The sequence below is a fragment of the Rhincodon typus genome, chromosome 13, assembly GCF_021869965.1.
Source record: "Rhincodon typus isolate 14 chromosome 13, sRhiTyp1.1, whole genome shotgun sequence".
In the NCBI taxonomy this organism is placed as follows: Eukaryota; Metazoa; Chordata; class Chondrichthyes; order Orectolobiformes; family Rhincodontidae; genus Rhincodon; species Rhincodon typus.
In genome coordinates, this window is record NC_063344.1 from 39,203,592 (window position 1) to 39,224,820 (window position 21,229).

The 21,229-nt window shown below is 38.2% G+C and overlaps 1 protein-coding gene across 1 annotated transcript in view; it reads right to left on the reverse strand.

Moving 5' to 3' along the window:
* Window positions 1-1,340: 1,340 nt before the first annotated feature.
* The window catches only part of LOC109936345 (inactive N-acetylated-alpha-linked acidic dipeptidase-like protein 2), a 411,331-nt gene continuing 391,442 nt past the window's right edge, over window positions 1,341-21,229 (reverse strand). The window contains exons 5-7 of the mRNA XM_048604808.1: window positions 12,549-12,668; window positions 1,967-2,117; window positions 1,341-1,441 (exon numbers count right to left, since the gene is read on the reverse strand). Coding sequence (XP_048460765.1) covers window positions 1,437-1,441; window positions 1,967-2,117; window positions 12,549-12,668 — 276 coding nt within the window. The 3' untranslated portion in view covers window positions 1,341-1,436. The remainder of the gene's footprint in view (window positions 1,442-1,966; window positions 2,118-12,548; window positions 12,669-21,229) is intronic.

Consider the following 21,229-nt stretch of genomic DNA (forward strand, 5'->3'; position numbering starts at 1 on the left):
GATGCTCATCAAAAATGTACTTTTATAGCCTTATTTATTTTTGCAAAACACAAATACAAAAGTACTACCTTTAAATAAAGGATTTTAAGTATAATCTAAGAATACTTTATTATATTTTATTATGTTATGTTACATTTTATTCCATTGAAAACAGGCTCACTGAAATTAAAGGATGCATATATAATCACAGAAATGGAAGCCTAAACACTCGTTATTCAGTTGCAATAATTGCCAGGCATTTCTTTGACATTTCTCCTAGAACTTAGCAAAACTGATGTAAATACAGTTTTCTACTAAAAAGGTGGTGGCAAACCCAAGGGAAACTCTGAGGATATTCCAGGAACATGTTCTGTAATTACAACTTCAGAACACCATGAACTGCTTCTGTGTGTCCAGAACATTTATTATTGTGGCCTCTGAGAATAATATATATGGAAATTTAACTAGATGAGTCAGACACCAATGTCTACTTAAAATCAAATGCCATCAAGTACCTTGAAATAAATCAAGTAGTGTGGCATATTTTAAAAAGTGTATTTCTCAAAAACAAACAAAATAAAAATCAGTAAGGCTTTTAATTTATGTATTTCAATTTCATTCCAATGGAGTCCTTGGAGCTCCACAAATTATTGAAATGAAAGTAGAAATATTGGACGTGTTAGGATACCTTATAGATGAAATGATTTAAGGTCACTTCCCATCAGATCTGGAAGTCCTTTTTATTTTCACTAGATTTATATTCCACATTGCATGTATGCAGAAAGTCAATGATTCAAAAGAATAAAATATGCAATACAATTATTCAAGAGCACACAGTGCTGTTCTTCCACAACTAGAAATATGATTCAAAGCAATCGAGACTAGTTAAGTAAGCATTCTAAGTTAAACAGATTAGAAGGTCAATTCCATTTACATGTGTATAGCACATAACGACATAATTTAGCAAAAACTGACACTTAACAGTATTACTCAGAAAATCAGTAAAGGAAACAGGAATGTCACAAAGATTCAACACGGTTTCTGCACTAAAGCTGACGTTAGTACTATCACAATCCAAAGTATGGAGAAAGTGTTTTGCTATATCTGCAGAGTTGCTGATTGTTGCTTACATAGGATACACAGCAAAAATGTTCACCAACCACAGTGGCTCAGTGGTTAGCACTGCTTCCTCACAGTACCAGCAACCCAGGTTTGATTACAGCCTCGGGAGACTGTCTGTTGGGGGTTTGCATGTTCTCCTCATGTCTGTGTGGGTTTCCTCCTGTGGTCAAAGATATGCTATGCTAAATTACCCATAGTGTCCAGGGATGTGCAGGCTAGTTGCGTTACCTATAGGAAATGCAGGGTGATAGGTTGATGGGTCTGGGTACAATGGTCTTCGGAGGAGCATTGCGGACTCGATGGGTTGCATGGCCTACTTCCACACTGTAGGGATTCTATTCTATGAACAAAATATATAAATCACTGGCAATTACTTTCTATAAATAATTGTTCTAAGGTAAATTATTTATTGCTACCAATGATTTGTCATCATTCAGATATGATCATTTTCATGGAATATTTTAATGCAAAATTGCAAAACTTAAGCATCAACTGAACTATTTTCTTCACTCATTAATAATGAATATTCAATGTGGTATTTGTGGGGAGAAGGATGCTGCTACCATTCTACTTTCTTTTATCCGGTATAAGGGTCTGTTAGGTTAACAATGGAAGAGAAGATATCACTTGTGAGTCTTAACAAGAAGAGGCTCATTGACAATCAGATACAAGTTACATCAGTAAAATAAACATTGTTGCTAAGAAAACAATGAGACTTGTGGATTTAGGTATTTATTTCTCACGATCTGAAGATGTTCCTCCTCTTCACCACCCAAACATGTTTGACATCATCAGATTGGGTGGAACTAATGCAATCTCTAAAATTAACTATTTCAGAACTATTGCTTTAAATTCTTTGGCTTACCAATACTAGGGTATCCTGGTGTAGATGGATCTCCTCCAGGATTCAAAGAAATCCAAAATGTCTCATCCCCAAGCTTCTCCTCTGGGGGCGAATCACAAGGGTCAATGTAGACCAAAGCTCCTCCAAAACCAGCCTCCAATAATAAAGATAACTGAACAAGAAGCACAATTTGATTAAAGAGTTATAGATCAAAATACTTCAGGTAGTTTCATTGAGTTAAACAGCTAATTCAAAATGTTTTCTGGTCTTTCCAGCTGGAAACTTAATTTGCAATCCAGATAATCATATGTACTACTAATCTATGTCATTCCAAGGGAATTTCTAATGAACAGCTATTCAAAAATAATTAAAATTATGAAAACACACTAACAACACAAAAGAACACAATCCCAGTATTCACTGCCTACTTATTTTTTGATTTCAGTCAGGAAGAAAACATTTTTAATAGTTTGTGAGATGTACTTAGGAAACCTAATGATGAAACAGTCATGAAATATACCTGAAATTATTTGCTAAGTATAGTCCATTTCCATTAAAATATGCTTCACTTGCTGTCTGAAAAAAAAGTTACATATGCAAGAATGCAGTGTATGTTGAACCTATGACTTGGCTCTTAGCTGTGACAGCTGCACATGCTGTCCTTATCATTACTGACATATGGAGCACTTAAAACATTTGTTATCTTTTATACATCTGTTTTATTCATGGCAGTGATACTAACATGCTAGCAAATTACCCTTGTTACAATGCCAGGTCTGAACATTGTATCACTTCACAAACATATTTGCAAATGAGATTGTTGGATTAGAATGGTTAACAAGATTCACAAGTTTTATTACAAATAAATGTTCATGCTAACAGGGCCAAGATTTCATTCTGAGCTAAACTCTATTAAATTGACACACTTTTGAAAAATATAATTATAGTCCAGAAAATGTACTTAAATTGTCTTTCCTGATATAAATTAAAAACACATCTTCATTTTCAGTTTTCTCTCTGCTTTTTACAGTCACGACATTGGTTAAAATTACAAGTAATGCTGAAGAAGTCAATACTGATCTGTAAAATGGTTACATTCAGAATATATATTTTCTTGAACTTTCCTTATAATAGATTTTGTGCATAGTGAAATGAAAGCGAAAAATAGATTGAGTTACCTAAAAGATTTATTTTACATGAAATCCACTTATACGCTAGGATTAAAGGAAGTAAATGTTGATATTACTGAAATCCATTCATTACATGGGATTTTTACCATTTTAATCCTAGGATCAAAAAAATCTTCCAGAAACAAGATTTGGCGGAGAGGAAAGACAACTAGCATGGTAATTCTCAAGCTAATATGCCGAAGGGTGAGGATATGTTTGGGTACAATGTGAACTGAAAGCCATCTCAATCAATTAAGCCAATTTTTAAAAAATACCAACTTCATAGTCAATATAGAGGAAACAGAAGGTAAAATACAAAGATTTATAACAAAAGAATTCCAATAAAACTGAACACTAGTGAGGGAATAGGACAAGTCTCTTGAGGTTTAAATAGAAAGGCAAAATTCTATGGATGCTGCGCGAAATAAAAGCAGAAAACGGTGGAAATGTTCAATAGATCTGAAAAACAAATAATTTAACATTTAAGACCAATAATGTTTCATCTGAATTAATGAAAGATGGGGTGCCTAATTTTCATTCCTAGATTAAGAAACCAAGGCCAGGACTGTTCTTGGTTTCCAAACCTGCCTTAGGAAGGGCTGAGGAGCAGATAAGTCACTCAGTTTTCATGGAAATGGAATTGGCTGAAGGGTGATTGAGTAGCTAATTGGAAACCATAGGAGTGGGAAAGGAGATGTGACTGTGCAAATCCTCTTTATTGTATCACCAAGCCCCTCCACGATGAGGATGACTGGCTTGTGTATTTCAGCAGCAAACAGACAAAGGTGAACTGGCTGCCTACATCTCATTCAAAGCTACAAAGGGAGCACTGCATAGAAATGGCAAACAGTGGATGTTATAGGGTTTGGCAAAACACTCAAGGGTTACAGTCACTGCCTCACCTGCAATTTGGTGCCATGGTCTCCTCTGACATTCCTAAGGAAATAGGGCAGTTCTCCTCTAAACTGTCCCATCCACCATGGCCTCTTGAATGCATTTACATCTTTTCTATAATGTGGCACCCATAACTGTACACAATACTTCAGCTGAGGTCTAACAAGTGTCTTGTACAAGTTCACTATCAACTCTCTACTCTTGTCTTGTATGTCCCTATTAATAAAGCCAAAGACACTGTCTGCTTTATGTAATGCTCTCTCCAACTGTCCTACCACTTTTAATGATCTGTGCACATATATACCCAGGTGCCTCTGCTCCTGCACCCCATTAAGAATTGTAACCCCTATTTTATATTGTCTTTCAATGTTCCTCCATGTGCTAGTTCACAAAGGACATGGTGGCTGAAGCAACTTGAAAATACTCAGGTAAATTCTGTGTAAGTCTTAAATGTAATTCTGCTTTTATATTCAATTAACTCAAAATGCAGAAGTGCAAAGTGCAGTGTATGAAAATCTGTTGTAGTGGCTCTATGTCAGGCAATTGCTTTATGGCAGACAGTGACTGAGTTACTTAAGCACAAGCATCAGAAGTGATCTTGCAGAAGGTTTTCAGTAATCCGACTTATTCCCAGTACACAATAATGGAATCTGATTGACTGCATAGACAGACTGGTGGTCATCAATCTCTGGAACATAATTAGATGAAGGAACTCTACAACAACACAGCATCATACAGCACAAATCTGCATTTAACAGGTCGATATTTACACAAATAGGAGTTATTTTTCTATTTTAAAGAAAGTAAATACTTAATGAACATTTATTTCCAACCTGAAAGTTACAATTCCCAACTTGAATATCTCCCTGAATATACAATATTAAATTATGACTGAGCCGTCGCTGTGTTAACAATATTTATGGTATGTTTAAAGGAAGAAAGGCAGCAGAAAGGTACATTAGAGCTGGGATTTTCTCTCCTGAGAAGTAACAGGCAAAGTGTGGGAAAGAAAAATAATTGGGCAGATTGGCATCAGGGAATTAACTGTCCTTTCCTGACATGTCAATTAGAGCCCTTAAGTGGACAAATAACAGCCACGCATTGCCCTTTTACATCACTGGCCGGATAAACTGTTCTCCTGGTCAGTGTGAAAAGTGACAGCTCTCCCAACAAGAAAACAGAGTAAGCTACTGGGTTTCAGGGATGATGTATGGGAGAAAGCTGCTAACTGAATCACCCAGCCCATGCCTCCAGCCTTCCTTGCCCTCCATCTCCCCAAGACTCTCCACCCTGGGATTCTCTCTCCCCATATCACCACTTCCCTTGCCTGCTGCTCTAAAACTTGCATGTTGCTATGTCCCCCGCTGCCTCAGTCTTCAAAGTAGCATAGCTGCTCACAGTCAAGCATTTGACAAAGTCCCTTATGGTAGGCTAGTCCAGAAGATTAGGTTACATGGGATCCACAGTGAATTAGTAAATTGGATATAAATTGGCTTAGTCATTGAAGACAGACGGTAGTTGTTCAGAGTGTTTTATGACTGGAGGTCTGTGACCAGTGGTGTTCCACAAGGAGCAATGCTGGGATCTCTCTTGTTTGTAATTTATATAAATAATTTGGATGAAAGTGTAGGTGGTCTGATTAGTAAGTTTGCAGCCAATATGAAAATTGGTGGAGTTGTGGATAATGACAAAGATTGTCAAAGGGTACAGCAGAATATAGGTCAGTTGGGAAAGTTAGGTGACGAATTGGCAGATGGAGTTTAATCCAGACAAGTGTGGGAGGAAAATATACAGTAAATGACAGGAGCCTTAGGAGCATTGATATACAGAGGGATCTTGGGATGGAAGTCTATTGTTCCCTGAAAGTGGCAGCACAAGTGGTCAAGGTGGTAAAGAAGGCAAACGACATGCATGACTTCATCGGTCAGGGCATTAATTATATAAGTTGGGAACTCATAACTGCATAAAACTTTAGTTAGGCCACATTTGGAGTATCATGAGCAGTTCTGGTCGCCACATTATAGGATTGATGTGGAGACTTTGGACTGGGTGCAAAAGAGATTTAACAGGATGTTGCCTGAATCAGAGCATATTAGCTATAACGAAAGGTTGGATGAACTTGGATTTATTTTGCCAAAGTGTTGGAGGCTGAGGGGTGGCCTGATAGAAGAATTAAGGTGTTATGAGAGGCAACAGATCTGGTGTGTCATTGGAATCCTTTTCCCAAGTTGGAAATGTCAAATATCAGTGGTCACAGGTTTAAGAGAGAGGGTGGAACTTCAAGGAGATGTGTGAGTCAAGTGTTTTTAAACAGAGGGCAGTAGATGCATGGAATGCACCGGCAGGAAAGATGGTACAAGCAGATATGATAGTAACGTTTAAGAGGCATTTACACAGAAACATGAACAGGTAGGGAATAGAGGGATAGAGATAATATACAGGCAGCTGAGATTAGTTTAAAATAGCATCATAGTCAGCATAGACATGATGGGTCAAACGTTCCTATGCTATACCGCTCTATGTTCGGTGGCTGTGGACTTCTGCATGGGTCGGTGAAGGCAGGGTGATATATCACCGTCCCAGGAAGCAAAGCACTGTAAAGCCCACTCCCAGTGAGCTTTCTCATTGCTGGTCATGGGGAAAGGAGGATGACTCATTCGTATTACATCCTCCCCTACACTGTAACCAGAAAAAAAAAGGAAAATCCCAGCCATTGGACATTAGGTGACTTAACATCAGAGACCTACTAAAATAATTTTTCATCCAGCTGACCATTAACATCATTACAATAATGTAATGGGATGAAATCCCAAATAGCAGGGCTCCCTCAAGCTACCAAGACAGGATTATCCTCTGGCATTCCAGTCTGTCTATGGGACTACTGTGGCCCTGACAAAATCCTGCCACTTACTTCTTAATTGTCAGTGATGCTCTGGAAGATTTGCTGGAAAAAGATACACTTGAAAAAGACATCATACTATGTAATAACTGTACATCTATGTGCCCGCTAAAACATCTAATAGCGCCTCCTTATTAATCTTAATGGGTTCTAGAACCTCCCATCCCAACTGAAATCCTTGGCTGCAACGTCTTTATCTTCTGCGAATATAAATAAAAAGTATTCATTTAAGATCTCACCCTCGGCCATTGGCTCCATGCAGGGGAAGCAATGGCTTACTGGTATTATCGCTGGACTGTTAATCCAGAGACCCAGATAATGTTCCGGGGACCCGCGTTTGAATCCCGCCATGGCAGATAGTGGAGTTTGAATTTAATAAATATCTGGAATTAAGAGTCTAATGATGATTGAGAATTCACTGTCAATTGTTGGGGTAAAACCCATCTGGTTTCCTATGGGATGGGCAATAAATGCTACCTCGCCAGCAACACCCTCATCCCATGAATTAATATGTGGACACATTTTTTTTCTTTTTCTTTATCAAATTCTCAATATCCCTTGATATCCAAGGTTCCCTGGACTTGCTGCCCTTGTCCTTCACTCTTAGAAGAACACACTGGCCCTGAATTCTCACTGTACTACTTTTAAAAGACTCCCACTTTTCAAATGCAGATGCCCCTGGTCTATGTTTGCCAGATCCTGTCTAATGATGTTGAAATCAGCCTTCCCTGAATTTAGACACTTACCTTCTGCACTATCCTTATCCATTTCCATGCGAACTTTGAAACTTACAGAATTATGATCACTATCCCAAAAATGCTCGCCTTGACTGGCTTCGATACCTCGGGATAGGTCCAGCACTTCCCCGTCTCTAGGAAGGACTATTGACTTACTGATACCAAAAGATTTCCTGGAACCACTTTAAAAATTCAACCCCATTTAATCCTTTCACACTGAAGTGACCCAACCAGTTAATGTTATTAATGTTGGCAAAGTTGAATTCCCCTACAACTCCAACGATGTTTCTCTCACACCTTTCTGTGATTTATCTATGTATTTGCTCCCCTATCTCCCCTTGACCGATAGGAGGCCTGTAGTATAATGCCAGCAAGGTTATCACTTTTTTTTATTTATAAGCTCTATCAGATGGCATCGTTTGAAGACCCTTCTAAAATATCCTCCCTTATGACTGCAGCAATGGTTTCCTTTATCAGTAATGCAAAAACACCACCTCTTTACTTACCGCTCCACTGCCCCTATACCTTGGAATGTTGAACTACCAGTCCAGTTCTTCCTTCAAACACGTCTCAGTAATTGCAATAATATCAGAGTCTCACATGCTGATTAATGTTCTTAGCTAATCCACTTTGCCAGTCAAGCTCTTTGCATTAAAATAGACACAATTTAGCTTTCTAGACTTTCCATATTCCTTATCCTGCCCATGTCTTCTCTGCCTACTGATGTGTCCGACCAGTCCTTCTATATCTGATTGGACCTTGCCGCTGATTTTACATCTACTCTGTGCTTCATGTCCCTGTCAAATCAGTTTAAATCCTCCCCAACAACAGGGGCAAACCATCCAGCAATGATATTTGATCCATTTCAGTCCTGGCTAAATATAAGCTCTCTACTTAGAAGTGGCACATCTCTCCATGATATCCTGAAGTCTTAGTCTTAAGATTTAAAATGGAAAATATAAATAAATCATGTTCATTGACAACTGTCAAAGAATAGTGAAGAGTAACATAATTCGGTCTTAAAAGTGCTCGTGAAGATATCAGATTATGCAATAAAAATGGAATTTGTTGATTTTTTTATTCGTTCATGGGATGAGGGCATTGCTGGCTAGGCCAGCATTCATGACCCATCCCTAATTGCCCAGAGGATAGTCAAGAGTCAACTACATTGCCTTGGATCTGGAGTCACAGTAGGTCAGACCAGGTAAGGATGGCAGTTTCCTTCCCTAAAGGACAGCAATGAACCAGATGGTTATTTTTTCTGACAATCGTCAATCGGTTAATAGTCATCATTAGACTCTTAATTCCAGATTTTTATTGAATTCAAATTTCACCATCTGTCATAGCAGAATTTGAATCTGGGTCCCCAGAAAATTAGTTGGGTCTCTGGACTAATACTTCAGCAATAATACCACTAGCCTATCGCCCTCCTTCAGCAATAGTAAAACAGTGGCCTTGATGATGTCACTTCATATGACATAAAAACCCACACTGTTACCTCTAATGTATAGTGTGTTGTGCTAGAAATACTTTAAAATATTTGCATATATCAAATACTTCCTGAAAGATTAACATTCAGTCCTTTCACTCTTTAGATGACACACTTCAGTCTTTCCATTGACTTAGTGTGAGAAACTCCAAGGCAGATTTGCTATGTTTTATAGTTTTACCAACAGCACAAAAACAAAAGTCCAGATAAATATACGTTCATTGATGGATTCTTGCCTGTGCATACTTAAATTTATGAGATAAGCAGAGAAGTTGCAAAACATCAGTGGAGCTTAAAAATAGGTAACATTTCCTCATCCCATAATTTACATACTCTTATTCTTGATATTTGAACTCTAACTAAATAGAAAATTGATCACAGTTATAGAACAAAGTAGTGTGCATTTGGATTTAAATGTCTCTTTTCCTGCAGTACCCTGATTGGTCCTACTCTCGGCACTTCCAACACTGCATCAGTAACATCCATTTCCACTGGATTTGAAGTCATTGCACAGGGATGATACTTCATTTTTACTCATCTGATTGTTTCCATTTCTTGTACTAGCCATAATTTATGGCACATGATTGTCAGATTTAGTGCTAATTTATGCTAATTTATGAGTGTTTTCATGCCCAGGCAAGCATTTGGAGTCATGGTACCTAATTTAAATCTAACTCAATCATATCGAGGTGAAGAAGGTAGGTGACATAGCTGTCTCAAGTACTCAATTGGTTTTTTATGAGCTGCCATTGAACTTACGAAATGCTAGTTACTGGTTGATGATTGGGGTCAAAGCAAGACTGAAACACTGCAGCCAGCTCATTCATTATATCTGGAAACAATAATGTCGTATTGTAAATTAACATCCAATTTATGAGCACTCAGTAATCTTCAGAATTAGTAATTCAAGGTCATTCTGACTTCTTCTTCAATCCTCACCACAAATGTCATCCAAAAACTACCAAGTCAATTCCTTTCTCTGACAACTATCTGAGACTGAGCAAAAAAAAAATTCACAACTTTGGTGCCAAATCTAATGTGAGGTGATCTCCCATCCACATATCAACTCCTTAACTAAGATCATCCATTTCCAACCTGTGACATGCTCTGACTCTGCCCCACCTCAGTTTATTTGCTACCAAACCCTCATCCATGCATTTGATACCTCTATTGCAACACTCTTTTTCAGCTTTGCACTCTCCATAAATTTGAGATCATTCAAATTCCACCTCCTGCGTGCAAACGTCCATTAAATTTCCTTCACCTATCTTCCCCAATCTCACTGACTTCCAGTGGCTCTTGAATAAGCAATGGTTCAATTTTTTCATGCATAACCTGACCTTTCCTCATCACTATATTCTCCACTAGTCCCAAACCTTTCAAAATATCTATTCTCCCATTCTGGCCTTCTGCACATCCTCTATTTTATTTGCCCCTCCATTGGCAGCCATGCTTTCAGATGCCAAAGCTTTAAAATTTACAATTTTCTTTACAAACCTCTCTGCCCCACCCATTTATTTTTCTTCTTTTAAAATGTTCCTTAAAACTTCTTTGCTCATACTTTGATCATCCACACTATTATGTCCTTATGTGGCTCAGTGTCAAAATTTGTTTGATGATGCTCTTGCAAATTGCTTTACAACTCTGACTGGTATGACTTCAGCTAATGGGAACACTGGAGAGGTCAGAATCCAGACCCGGTTTGATTGACCATAAATTTTTATTTTGCTATTTGCTTTCCATGTTGGTCAGTCATTTAATGTATTCATAGGGCGGCAGGGTGGCTCAGTGGTTAGCACTGCTGTCTCACAGCACCAAGGACCTGGGTTTGATTCCACCATCAGGTGACTGTGTGGAGTTTACACATTCTCTCTTTGTCTGCATGGATTTCCTTTGGGCGCTCCAGTTTCCTCCCACAGTCTAAAGAAATGCAGGTTAGGTGGATTGGCCATGTTCAATTGCGCATAGTGTACAGGGATGTGTAAATTAGGTGGATTAGCCATGGGAAATGCAGGGTTACAGGGATAGACTGGGGGGGTGGGTGTGAGTCTGGGTGGGATGCTCTTCAGAGAGTCAGTGTGGACTTGTTGGGCCAAATGGCGTGTTTCCACACTACAGGGAATCTATTAAAAGAGACTGCCAATGCACTTTTAACAAATGAACATCAAAGTCTATTACACACAAAAGCAAAGGAAACCACTGAATTCTTTCAAATGGTCTTATTACAAAAATCAGAAATAAAGATTCAACCCTTTTATCTTCAACAACAACCTTACAAAACTGTGCCATTACAACTTTTCCAATTTATCATGGCACAGTAGAGCACATTACAACCTCTTCTGGCACTAGAAACACACTTTAAGCACTCCAAATATCACCTGAGGAAAATATAAGAAGTGGCCCATTCATCTCGTCAAGGCTGCTGCCCCATTCAGTCCAATTAGATCATAACCATCATCTATGTCAATGCATCTTTCCTGCATAATTTTCATAGCTTTTTATGTTATTTGTCTTTACAAATTTGATTTCTAACTTGAATATGCTCAAAGTTTAAGCTGCCACAGCCCTTTGGGGATTTATCATCCTATGTGTGAAGAAATTCCTTCTTATCTCATTCTTAATGGCAGACTTCTCAATCTGAGATTATCAATCCTTTCTCACACTAACCGACATTGGCTCTGAGGCAATGAGTAAGCCTTGACCCAAGGAATCTTTCATCTCCATTAGTTCTCTGATGAAGTCATTAGTTTGGCAAAGGACAATAGTGTCACGAACTCTTTACCAATACTCTGATGTAGAATGTAGGATCATCAGATGGACATCACAGTTAATTCGAGAATTATCTGAGTGGTTCTAAAGTTGTTATCCTTGTTCTTGTAAAATGACATGTCAGATAATCTACTTTATAGATTTATCTGAATTAGTATCTTTGACTATATGTCTTCCCACTCCAGAATTTATCAAGGAATCTGTCAAGAACACGTGATGCTAAACTTATTGAATTTAACTTCTGGAGTCCTTATAACGGCACACATGCAGTGTCTACTGTATACTTCCAGCAATACTGCATTATTGGGTTAATCAGGCCATCTGAATGATAGTACATATTTTCACTCAAATATTCCCTTATATGGATAAATCTATGAAAGTAAAGGCTGCATCAATGGATAGCTTTTATGCAATGAAAACTAAGTTAGTGATGATTTTAAAATATATTGGGATATGTTATTTTATAATTGAAATTAGCATTTATTTAATGAAAATGCTTTATCAACTTTTGTCTTTCATTTTCATATTTTCAATGGTCATTAATCCAACTACTTGCCACATTGCACTATAAATAAAAACAATTAGCACATTTTAATCTTTTTTTGAATGCAAAAATAAATTCTGGAATAGATTTAGTTGATCTTACCTTGTATAACAAAGGTGCCTTTCCAAGTTTAATTAGTGCAATTTTTTTGGTAACATTGGTGCTTGATTGAAGTTGGAGCAGATCATCAATTGTTCCATATTGTACATCAATGATCTCTGTCTGAAAATGAGTGTTTTCAATATTCATTAAACAGTTTCTGTATTGCATTTGACAGTTTAATGGTTTAATTATAATACTGGCATAAAATAGTCAAAAATAGTTATATGTATTAGTTTAATATCAATCTTCATAAGCAGTGAAAAATTCCCAACGAGTGTTTCCACTGTCAGCTAGAAAAAAATCTATGTAATCCAATTATTTTCAACTTCAAGAAGTTAAACATCCCATTGTGTAGAAAAAGACGTAACACAAAGCTGCATTTATAACATTGTCATTATTCAGCAGTGCTAATACAGCGAAATCCTGTTTAATTGCAATTTTCATTTTAATCCAAACATTTCAAAAAACCTATTTTTGCCGTGTACTGCAATTCTAATTGTCAGAAGTTCACTATCTTGCCATTTCATTTATTATAATTCCTACTTATATGTAAGTGCAATGCACAGAAACCTCTCCTACACCAGACTTATCACTCTTGAACTTGAAGGACTAGATGAAATGAGAACCAGGTTAAAAAATGAACTTATGAAAGGGATGGTCATCATAGGTGAAACCTTGCTCGAGTAGCTTGATCTTAAAAGAGCTAAGAAAATCCTGCTTTTCAACTGACTGCTTCAAGTCGAAGTAACGAATCAAGATAAGAAATTGAGTCACATGCTCATTTACAAAACTGAAGACAGAAAATGCTGGAGAAACCCAACAGGTTTGGCAGCACCTGTGCAGAAAGAATTCCAGTTGATGTTTTGTGTCCAATATAATTCTTCTTCATCCAAAGAACCAAATTTTTGTTTGACAATGCTCATGTTAAATGCCTTCGAACTTTTGACTATGGTATGATCTCAGCTGTCAATAATACTAGAGAAGTTAACTGTTAATTCAAAATGTAACTGTTCGTTTCTTCTCAGATGTTGAGAGACCTGCTGAGCTTCTCCAACTCTTTGATTTATTTCACAACTCCAGCATCTGCAGTACTTTATTTTTATTTGCTTGTTTACAAAAACCTATGCAGATAAAACTAGATAGCAATAAACCTATTTTTGATGCATGGACTGATTAAAGTACTACGCTTGTTAGCACCTGATTGCACTTACATTGGTCTAAGAAAATAATTTCCTATGTCCTACCTCATCAAACATATACAAACACAGAAACAAGATGAGTGCTGGAAAATTTAAAAAAAGCACCCTACATAGTTGATGTGAGGTAAGCTAACTGGCTTGGTTTAATCGAAATCTTCCATGATTTAAGAAAGACATCTTCCAGATTTAAGAAAGGATATTCTGGCATTGGACGCAATTAATAAGAGATTCACTATTTTGATTCCTAGGGTGAAAGGGTTGGTTTTATCAAGAAGGGCCAAACAGGTTATTCATTATAGTTTAGAAGAATGAGGGGATGATCTTATTGAAACTTGAACTTGGAACCCCAGATACAGAATCAAGGGGCATTCATTTTACATTTAGATGCAAAGGAATTTCTTTTCTCTGAGGGTACTGAATGTCTGGAATTCTCTACACCAGAGAGTTGTGGAGGCTAGATCATTGAAAGTATTTGCAAAGTAGGTGGATAGATTTTTGAAATATTGAGGAGTTGAGGGCTATGAGGACCTGGCACAAAAGTGAAGTTGAGGCCTGGGGCAGATCAGCCTTGATCATATAGAATGGTGAGATAAGCCTGAGGGGACAAAGGTTCTATGTCTGCTCCTACCTCTTTTGTTCTTATGATTGGGAAAATCAATGCATTCAAACAAATTTGATAAAGGAGAAACTTTCAATAACAAAATGCATGAAACAAACAGCATGATAGTGACGAGACATTTTGTATATTTTGCAACAGAAATGAATAGCACTTAAATGTTACAATTTGAAATTTAATTATGTCAAGTAACAGGTTTGGTTCAGAAGCAGCGTACCCACAATGTTAACTGAGTAGATTGTGAGTTTATTTCTTTCTACCTGATTTATAAACAAGATCTAGGCTGACGCTTCCATGTATTATTGAGACAGAAACAAAGACATTTTTATTCCCTTAAACAGAACTTTTCAGAAAAAAACAACTTTTTTGATATAACATACCTCCTTGAAAGATGGGTCATAAACCCAGATGTGCTAGCCCAGAGGCAGAAATTATGATAGCACCACATTAGAAAATATCTGAGACTAAGTAGTTAATGAAACTGTACAGAGATGTTATTACACATCTCTGGAGCAGGTGGGACTTGAACCCATGTCTCATGCATTAAATAAAAGGACACTACCACTCCACCATAACAGCCCCTCACTACTCAGTGTTCAATATTTTCTAATGAACCTATTCAGAAGTGTAATATCACACCTATGGAATAGGTGGGACTTGAACACATGCCTCCTGACTCGGAGGGAGGGACACCATCATTGTTCCACAAGGACCCTATTACTCAGTCTTTGTTTGTTTCAATAACTCTTCAGTTTTACCCTTTTTCCACACACTAGTTACATCTGCTCCCCCTGTATATCAACCGAGTCAGTCAGTTAATTAACCCCATTCACCTATTTAACTACTTGCTATATCAACACATTATTAAATAAGTCCTGCAGCCTTGGAGATGGCTTCGTAACACACTGAACTGTGATATTTTCTCGTCTCTCACCGGACATAAAAGATCCCATATTACGATGAGCTAGCAAGTAAGAAAAATTGAGGTTGTTGAATCTTGTTGAATGGTAGGGCAGGTTTGAGGGGCCAAATGGCCTATTCTTGCTCTTATTTCTCATGTATCCCAGGAAGCAGGATGTGTCAAGACCCCACAAGAATGAATGGATCGGTAATTTATCTCATTGTTGCTTTTGAAACAAATGGTTATGACATTTCTATCTATTATATTGTTAAGTACTCCGTAACTACTTAATTGGCCACGAAGCAAATTGGGAGGTTAGAAAATACAAAGTCATTATATAAAGGTAAGACATTTCTTTTAATTTGCTTTAATTTTAAAAGAACCCTACCAATACTCCGTGTCATCTAATTAAGTTGTTTTCCTCTACACACTGTACAGTGGGAGGCATTTTCACAGTAAGAATCCAAGCATGAGGCTCTTAATTGAGTATGCATTTGGCAAGCAGTACCAACCACCAAGGAACCACTAGAGTGATTAAGGACACATTATTTAGCTCATCTATTTGTTTAATGGTGGGGAAAAAAATATTTCCTTTTGTTTTTGACACAAGTCTCTCTCATCATCACTCGATGTCGCCACTATTATATGCATTACAGTGTAAAGTAATGACTGTCCAGTTAATCTCCCTTTCCAAGAGACATATTAATCCAGATCAGATGATAATAGTTGCTCATAATATACTTTGTTTTTTTATTGCAGATTTACTGATGCACAGCACATCTCTGATCAGCTAAATCTGATACATGTTTCCATAATGGTATGGCTAGTAATATCTCCTATTAAATATATACCAAATTATTTCATCAAGGATAATTAATTTCAAGGTGAAATAATTATCCAGGATCAGCAAAAGGAACTCAGAGAGCAGTTCTTGTGGTTCAGTCGTAGTGTCACTACCTCTAAGCCAGGGTGCCTGGGTTCAAGTCCTATCTTCTCCAGAGATGTGTCATAACATCGCTGAATAGTTTGGTCAGAAAATACCTAAGGGACTCATAGACACTCTTAATAGTTTGGTCTCACTAGCATGTTGCTGGCATAAATTCCTGACCACGTCATCTGGCAGTCAGCAGGAAGTGGTTCCCTGGCCAGTAAGATAGGAAAGGAAGAGCTGATGATGGGAATCAGACAAAATGATCTCTAGTTTGAGGGTAAATTTTGAAGAGTATGATTTTTATATGATCCCAGTGTAATGGGGAGGTTGGGGAAAGAGACTCAAAACAGGGGTAGTCCAATTTTGGGCCTTGAGGACCACTGATGTTCCTCTGTCCCACAATAAAACTAGAAGTAATACTTCATCACAACTCCTTCTCGCACAATCGGAGTTCAGGGTCCACTTTCCAAAATTGTTAGCTTGGCAGGAAAGTTGTAACTGCACCTCCACTCCTTGTTGAAATATCAGATTAATGATGTAGTTGGAGCTTAGTGACATCATTGAAAAGCAGTCAGCATATTTTAGTAAAGATCCCTCTGACTTTATGAAGACAGTGAATAAGTCATTTATTTGCAGCTGCCCATGCCAATCTTCCATCAGACAGAAGGGTGGTAGGCAGCATGGAGAAGCATAGGTTAAAAATTTTACAGCACAGAAGGCAGCCATTCAACACTTGGTGAGCATTCTGGTCTACTGCTAATCTCCTGCCATTTCCCTGTATCCCTGGACACTGTTTACTCAAATAGCCATGTAATGCCAACTTGAATGCCTCAAATGAACCTACCTCCACTGCATTTCCCACCAGTGCATCAGACTCAATCCACTCATGTTGTGAAGACATTTTCTTGCACACCAAATTTGCTTCTTCTACTAATCACTTTGCATCTGTGCCCGTTTGCTGTTGATTTGTTTATGGGTAGAGTACCATGCACCAAAGCTCCCTCTATTTTTTCTTGCTGCTGTGCAGATCTCTGAGGTCCATGCGTGACAATGCACATTGACCCACCAAGCAGAGTGCACAAAGCTTCCCACCAGCTGCACAGCCACGTTGTCAATGTTGCTGTGCATCTGGCTGGGAAAAGTCAACTTGTCGGCACTCACTTCAACAAAACAACGTGCATCATAACTGGAATGCTGCATTGAACATCCCATCCTCTTGCATTCAGTCCTCACAAGCATCATTTCCCCACACCTCCCCCAACAAAAAACACACACAAACTGGCTGAAACCATCCGTGCTGGGGAAACAGGTTGGTGGACATGGTCAGACAGGTGAGCCAGATCTTGGCTAGGGGAGAAGGGGCTCTGAAATTTTGTTGGCATTTCACATCAGAAAAATGGGCAGTTGCAGACAGGCTTTGCTTTCATTGTTTTTTTTTGACAAACACTAATTGTGAATACAAATACAGCCAGGCAACAGGGTTTCAAACATGGAAAATCTAAGGAAATGATCACAAATATTTTCCTCTGCTGATGGCTAGTAACAACATGTTTGTTGATGTACATTGTAGCAGAATGCCAGCTATTGGTTTGGCAGAGGGATCATGGTACATGAACAAATTATCCATTTCAGAAATGTCCTGAAGGCAAACAATATAATCCTGCCGGGTAATCAAAATAAAGTATTGACAAGAGGCACAGATGCTGCTCTAATTGAGTGTGTATCAATTTCAGGGTAGTAAATTCTTCCAATTGGGCAAGGAATTTGCATGTACTCCAACCGTGAGACTGGAACACAAACAAAATACAAATGTTGTCAAGGTAATTCAGTGGGAGCAGTAATTTAATTCTGAATGGAAAAGTGAGAGCTCTTGGCCTTTGGAATGAAATGATCTGGAACGGTGAGTATGCTGTTAATGGGCTTCCTCTTATTAACCCGTTACAAAGGTTTACTTTAAATTCATAACTGCAGGTCACATTCAGAAAAATGACGATTGTTTTAAACTGTACACCTCATCAATACATCCTAAGTTATCAAATTTGAGTACAGTTCCTGCAAAACCATCTCAAACAAATCTTTTAGCATTTCTATTCTTTCAGTTGATCAGGATGACAACACATGATGAAATACTTTTGCAGTTAGGTTTCCAAAATCTCAAGTATTCTGCTGATTGCAAAGGACAAGTACTGGAGCAAAACAAGACTGAACTATTCAATTTTCTTTAACAATTCTATCATAGATACTAACACTTCAATGTTACAAGTTCACCAAAAAAACAAAACATTTTTCCATTTTCCCGAAGCCCTTCTCATTACTTCTGGTATTCTTTAGCAGTACCACTATGCTAAACAGGGTGGATACAGAACAGATCTTCAAGCTCAAACCAGGCATTCATGAGACACTGTGGGCCATCAGCTCAACTAGAACTGTACTCAATCAGACTCAGAAACCTCATTGTCTAACATTTCCCTCACTTTATGATCAAACAATTAAACCAGCAGATCAACTTTTGATTAATGAGGAGAGCAAAACAAGAGCAGTATCAGGTAATATTAAAAATGAGCTGCCGGGCTGGTGGCATTACAGCACAGGGATAAGTGTATGCTAAACAGTGGAAGCAAAATACAGTAGACATTACTAAACAGTGCCACAATTACTGGATCTGAGCGAAGCTAATCAGTCCTGTCACAACCAGTTGTGGGTGGTGGTAAACAGTTAAACTAATAATGTGAGTAGCAGACTTTCATGTATAGGTCGGAAACAGTTAATACTTGACTAAATAGCTCGCACTACTCACTGTGAGGATATCATGGGAACTTGCTCTACAATGAAAATGGAGCTTATAGGATCCAGACCTAGGGTTATTGCGGTCTTAAAAGTCTCTGCAGTAAAACAAATCATACTCGTGTAACATATAAATCGTTACCATAATGCAATAAACTTCATATTGTTGCTCAACAAGAATCTTTTAGTTAGGCCAGAAAGGTGGATATTATAATCCACACTACATCACTTTGGGCTTGAAGGAACCGATTCCCATGGATCAACGGTGGTTTTTAACCACAAGATAGTGAGCTACAGTGACCCGCACTACTTCTAAATGGTGCAAACTAAGGCAATTTAAAATTTAGGTCTTCAACAAAGGCAGGGAAAAATATGCTGATGACCCAGTAGACTTCAAGAGAAACAAATGGTCCTGATTGGTGACAACAACAGACTCTAGAAATCTTGCGGTAACACTCAACACAAAAGAAAACTTCAGAGAATGGGACAGAAAACATTTCAGTCCTAACAGATGATGTACAGGAAGTGAGGAAATCTGGTTTCAAGTCACAGGTATAGACAACACTGCTAGGCAGTATCCTGTGGAAGCTGTCCCAACTTCAACTGAGCCAGTGAGCTGACCAGGCATTGTGAACTGCATGAGTCAAGACCAAACAGCACTTGCACAATTGGGAAAGCTTTAAATGGTGCAGTAATTCTTACTGAAAGGGCTGTAATTTTTTTGAAAAGTTGCAGCTCCAACCAGGCATCATGGCTTACCACATGGACATCAAGAGTTATGGCTGGAAAAATGAAACTAATGGGGCTACAAAATAAAGCTCTTATATTCTGGATGTGGTTAGGTACAGAAAACACTGAAAAAAACCCTTTAAAGCAGATAAGTGTAGGGCAATTTAAAGAAGTATACAATTCTAGTCCAACACAGATTTTCTTCATGGGACAAGTAGAACACAGCAGGAGACTGTGAGGCTTCAAATGCACTGGAAGCCTCCATTGCAGCTGCAAAACATGGGAAAACTGCCACTGCTACAGAACAAAAATCTTTAAAGAAGATTTTTTCTATTTTAATTAGATGTGGACATTACTGCCTAGGCCAGCACTTATTATTGGTACCTTGATGCCCTCTGGAAGATGGTGGTGAACCATTTTTGAACCCCTGCAGTCCATTTGGTGTAGATAGACACATAATCAGAAAAGAAGGAAGTTCCAGGATCTTGACCCTGTGGCACTGAAGGTGATATATTTCCCAGTCAGGAATGTGAGTGGCGTGGAGGGGAATTTGTAGTTGATAGTGTTCCCAATTATCTGCTGCTCTTCTCCTTCTAGATGATAGTGTCATGTGTTTGTAAGGTGTTATCTCTGGAGCCCTGGTGAATACATGTAGTTCATCCCATAGATGGTATGCACTGCTGCTAATAAGTGTCTGTGGTGGAAGGAGTGAATGTTTGTTGATGTGATGCCAATCAAGCGGGCTGTTTGTCAGGGATTGTGTCAAGGTTCTTGAATGTTGTTGGAGCTGAACTCATTCAAGCATGTGGGGAGTATACCATTACACTCCTGGCTTGTCCCTTGTAGATGGTGGACAGACTTTGGGGAGTCAGGAGGAGAGTTAATTGCTGCAAGATTCCTAGTCCCTGACTAGCTCTTGTAGTCACAGTATTTATATAGCTGGTCCAGTTGAGTTTCTAGTAAATGAAAAACCCAAGATACCCCGTAGAAATTCACCAAGGGTCATCAGACTGCATCTTCCAAACCCATAATCATTACCATCTAGAAAGATCTGAGCAGCAGATACGTAAGAATATATCTGGAAGTTTCACTCCAAACCATTTTATCATTCTGTGTTGAAAATATACCATTAATTCAGTGTTGCTGGTCAAAAATTCTGGAACAGTATCTCTTACAGAATTATAGATTATGCCTACACTAAATAGACTACAGCAGTTCAAGAAGGCAGCTGGCCACCACCTTTACAAAGGCAACCAGCAACAGGCAATACATGCTGGCCCAGGCAACAAAGCCCACATCCATGAATGAATAAAAAGAAAACAAATACAATTAGACAGGAGATACATATGCTGTTTTTAAGGTACAATTAATAATGCGGATTTTGGTTGATCACCTTTGGGAATAGGGGTTAAATTTGACCAGCCTTATCTTTTTGATCAAATACAAAGTTGCTGGAAAAGCTCAGCAGGTCCGGCAGCATCTGTGAAGGATAAAACAGAGTTAACATTTCAGGTCCGGTGA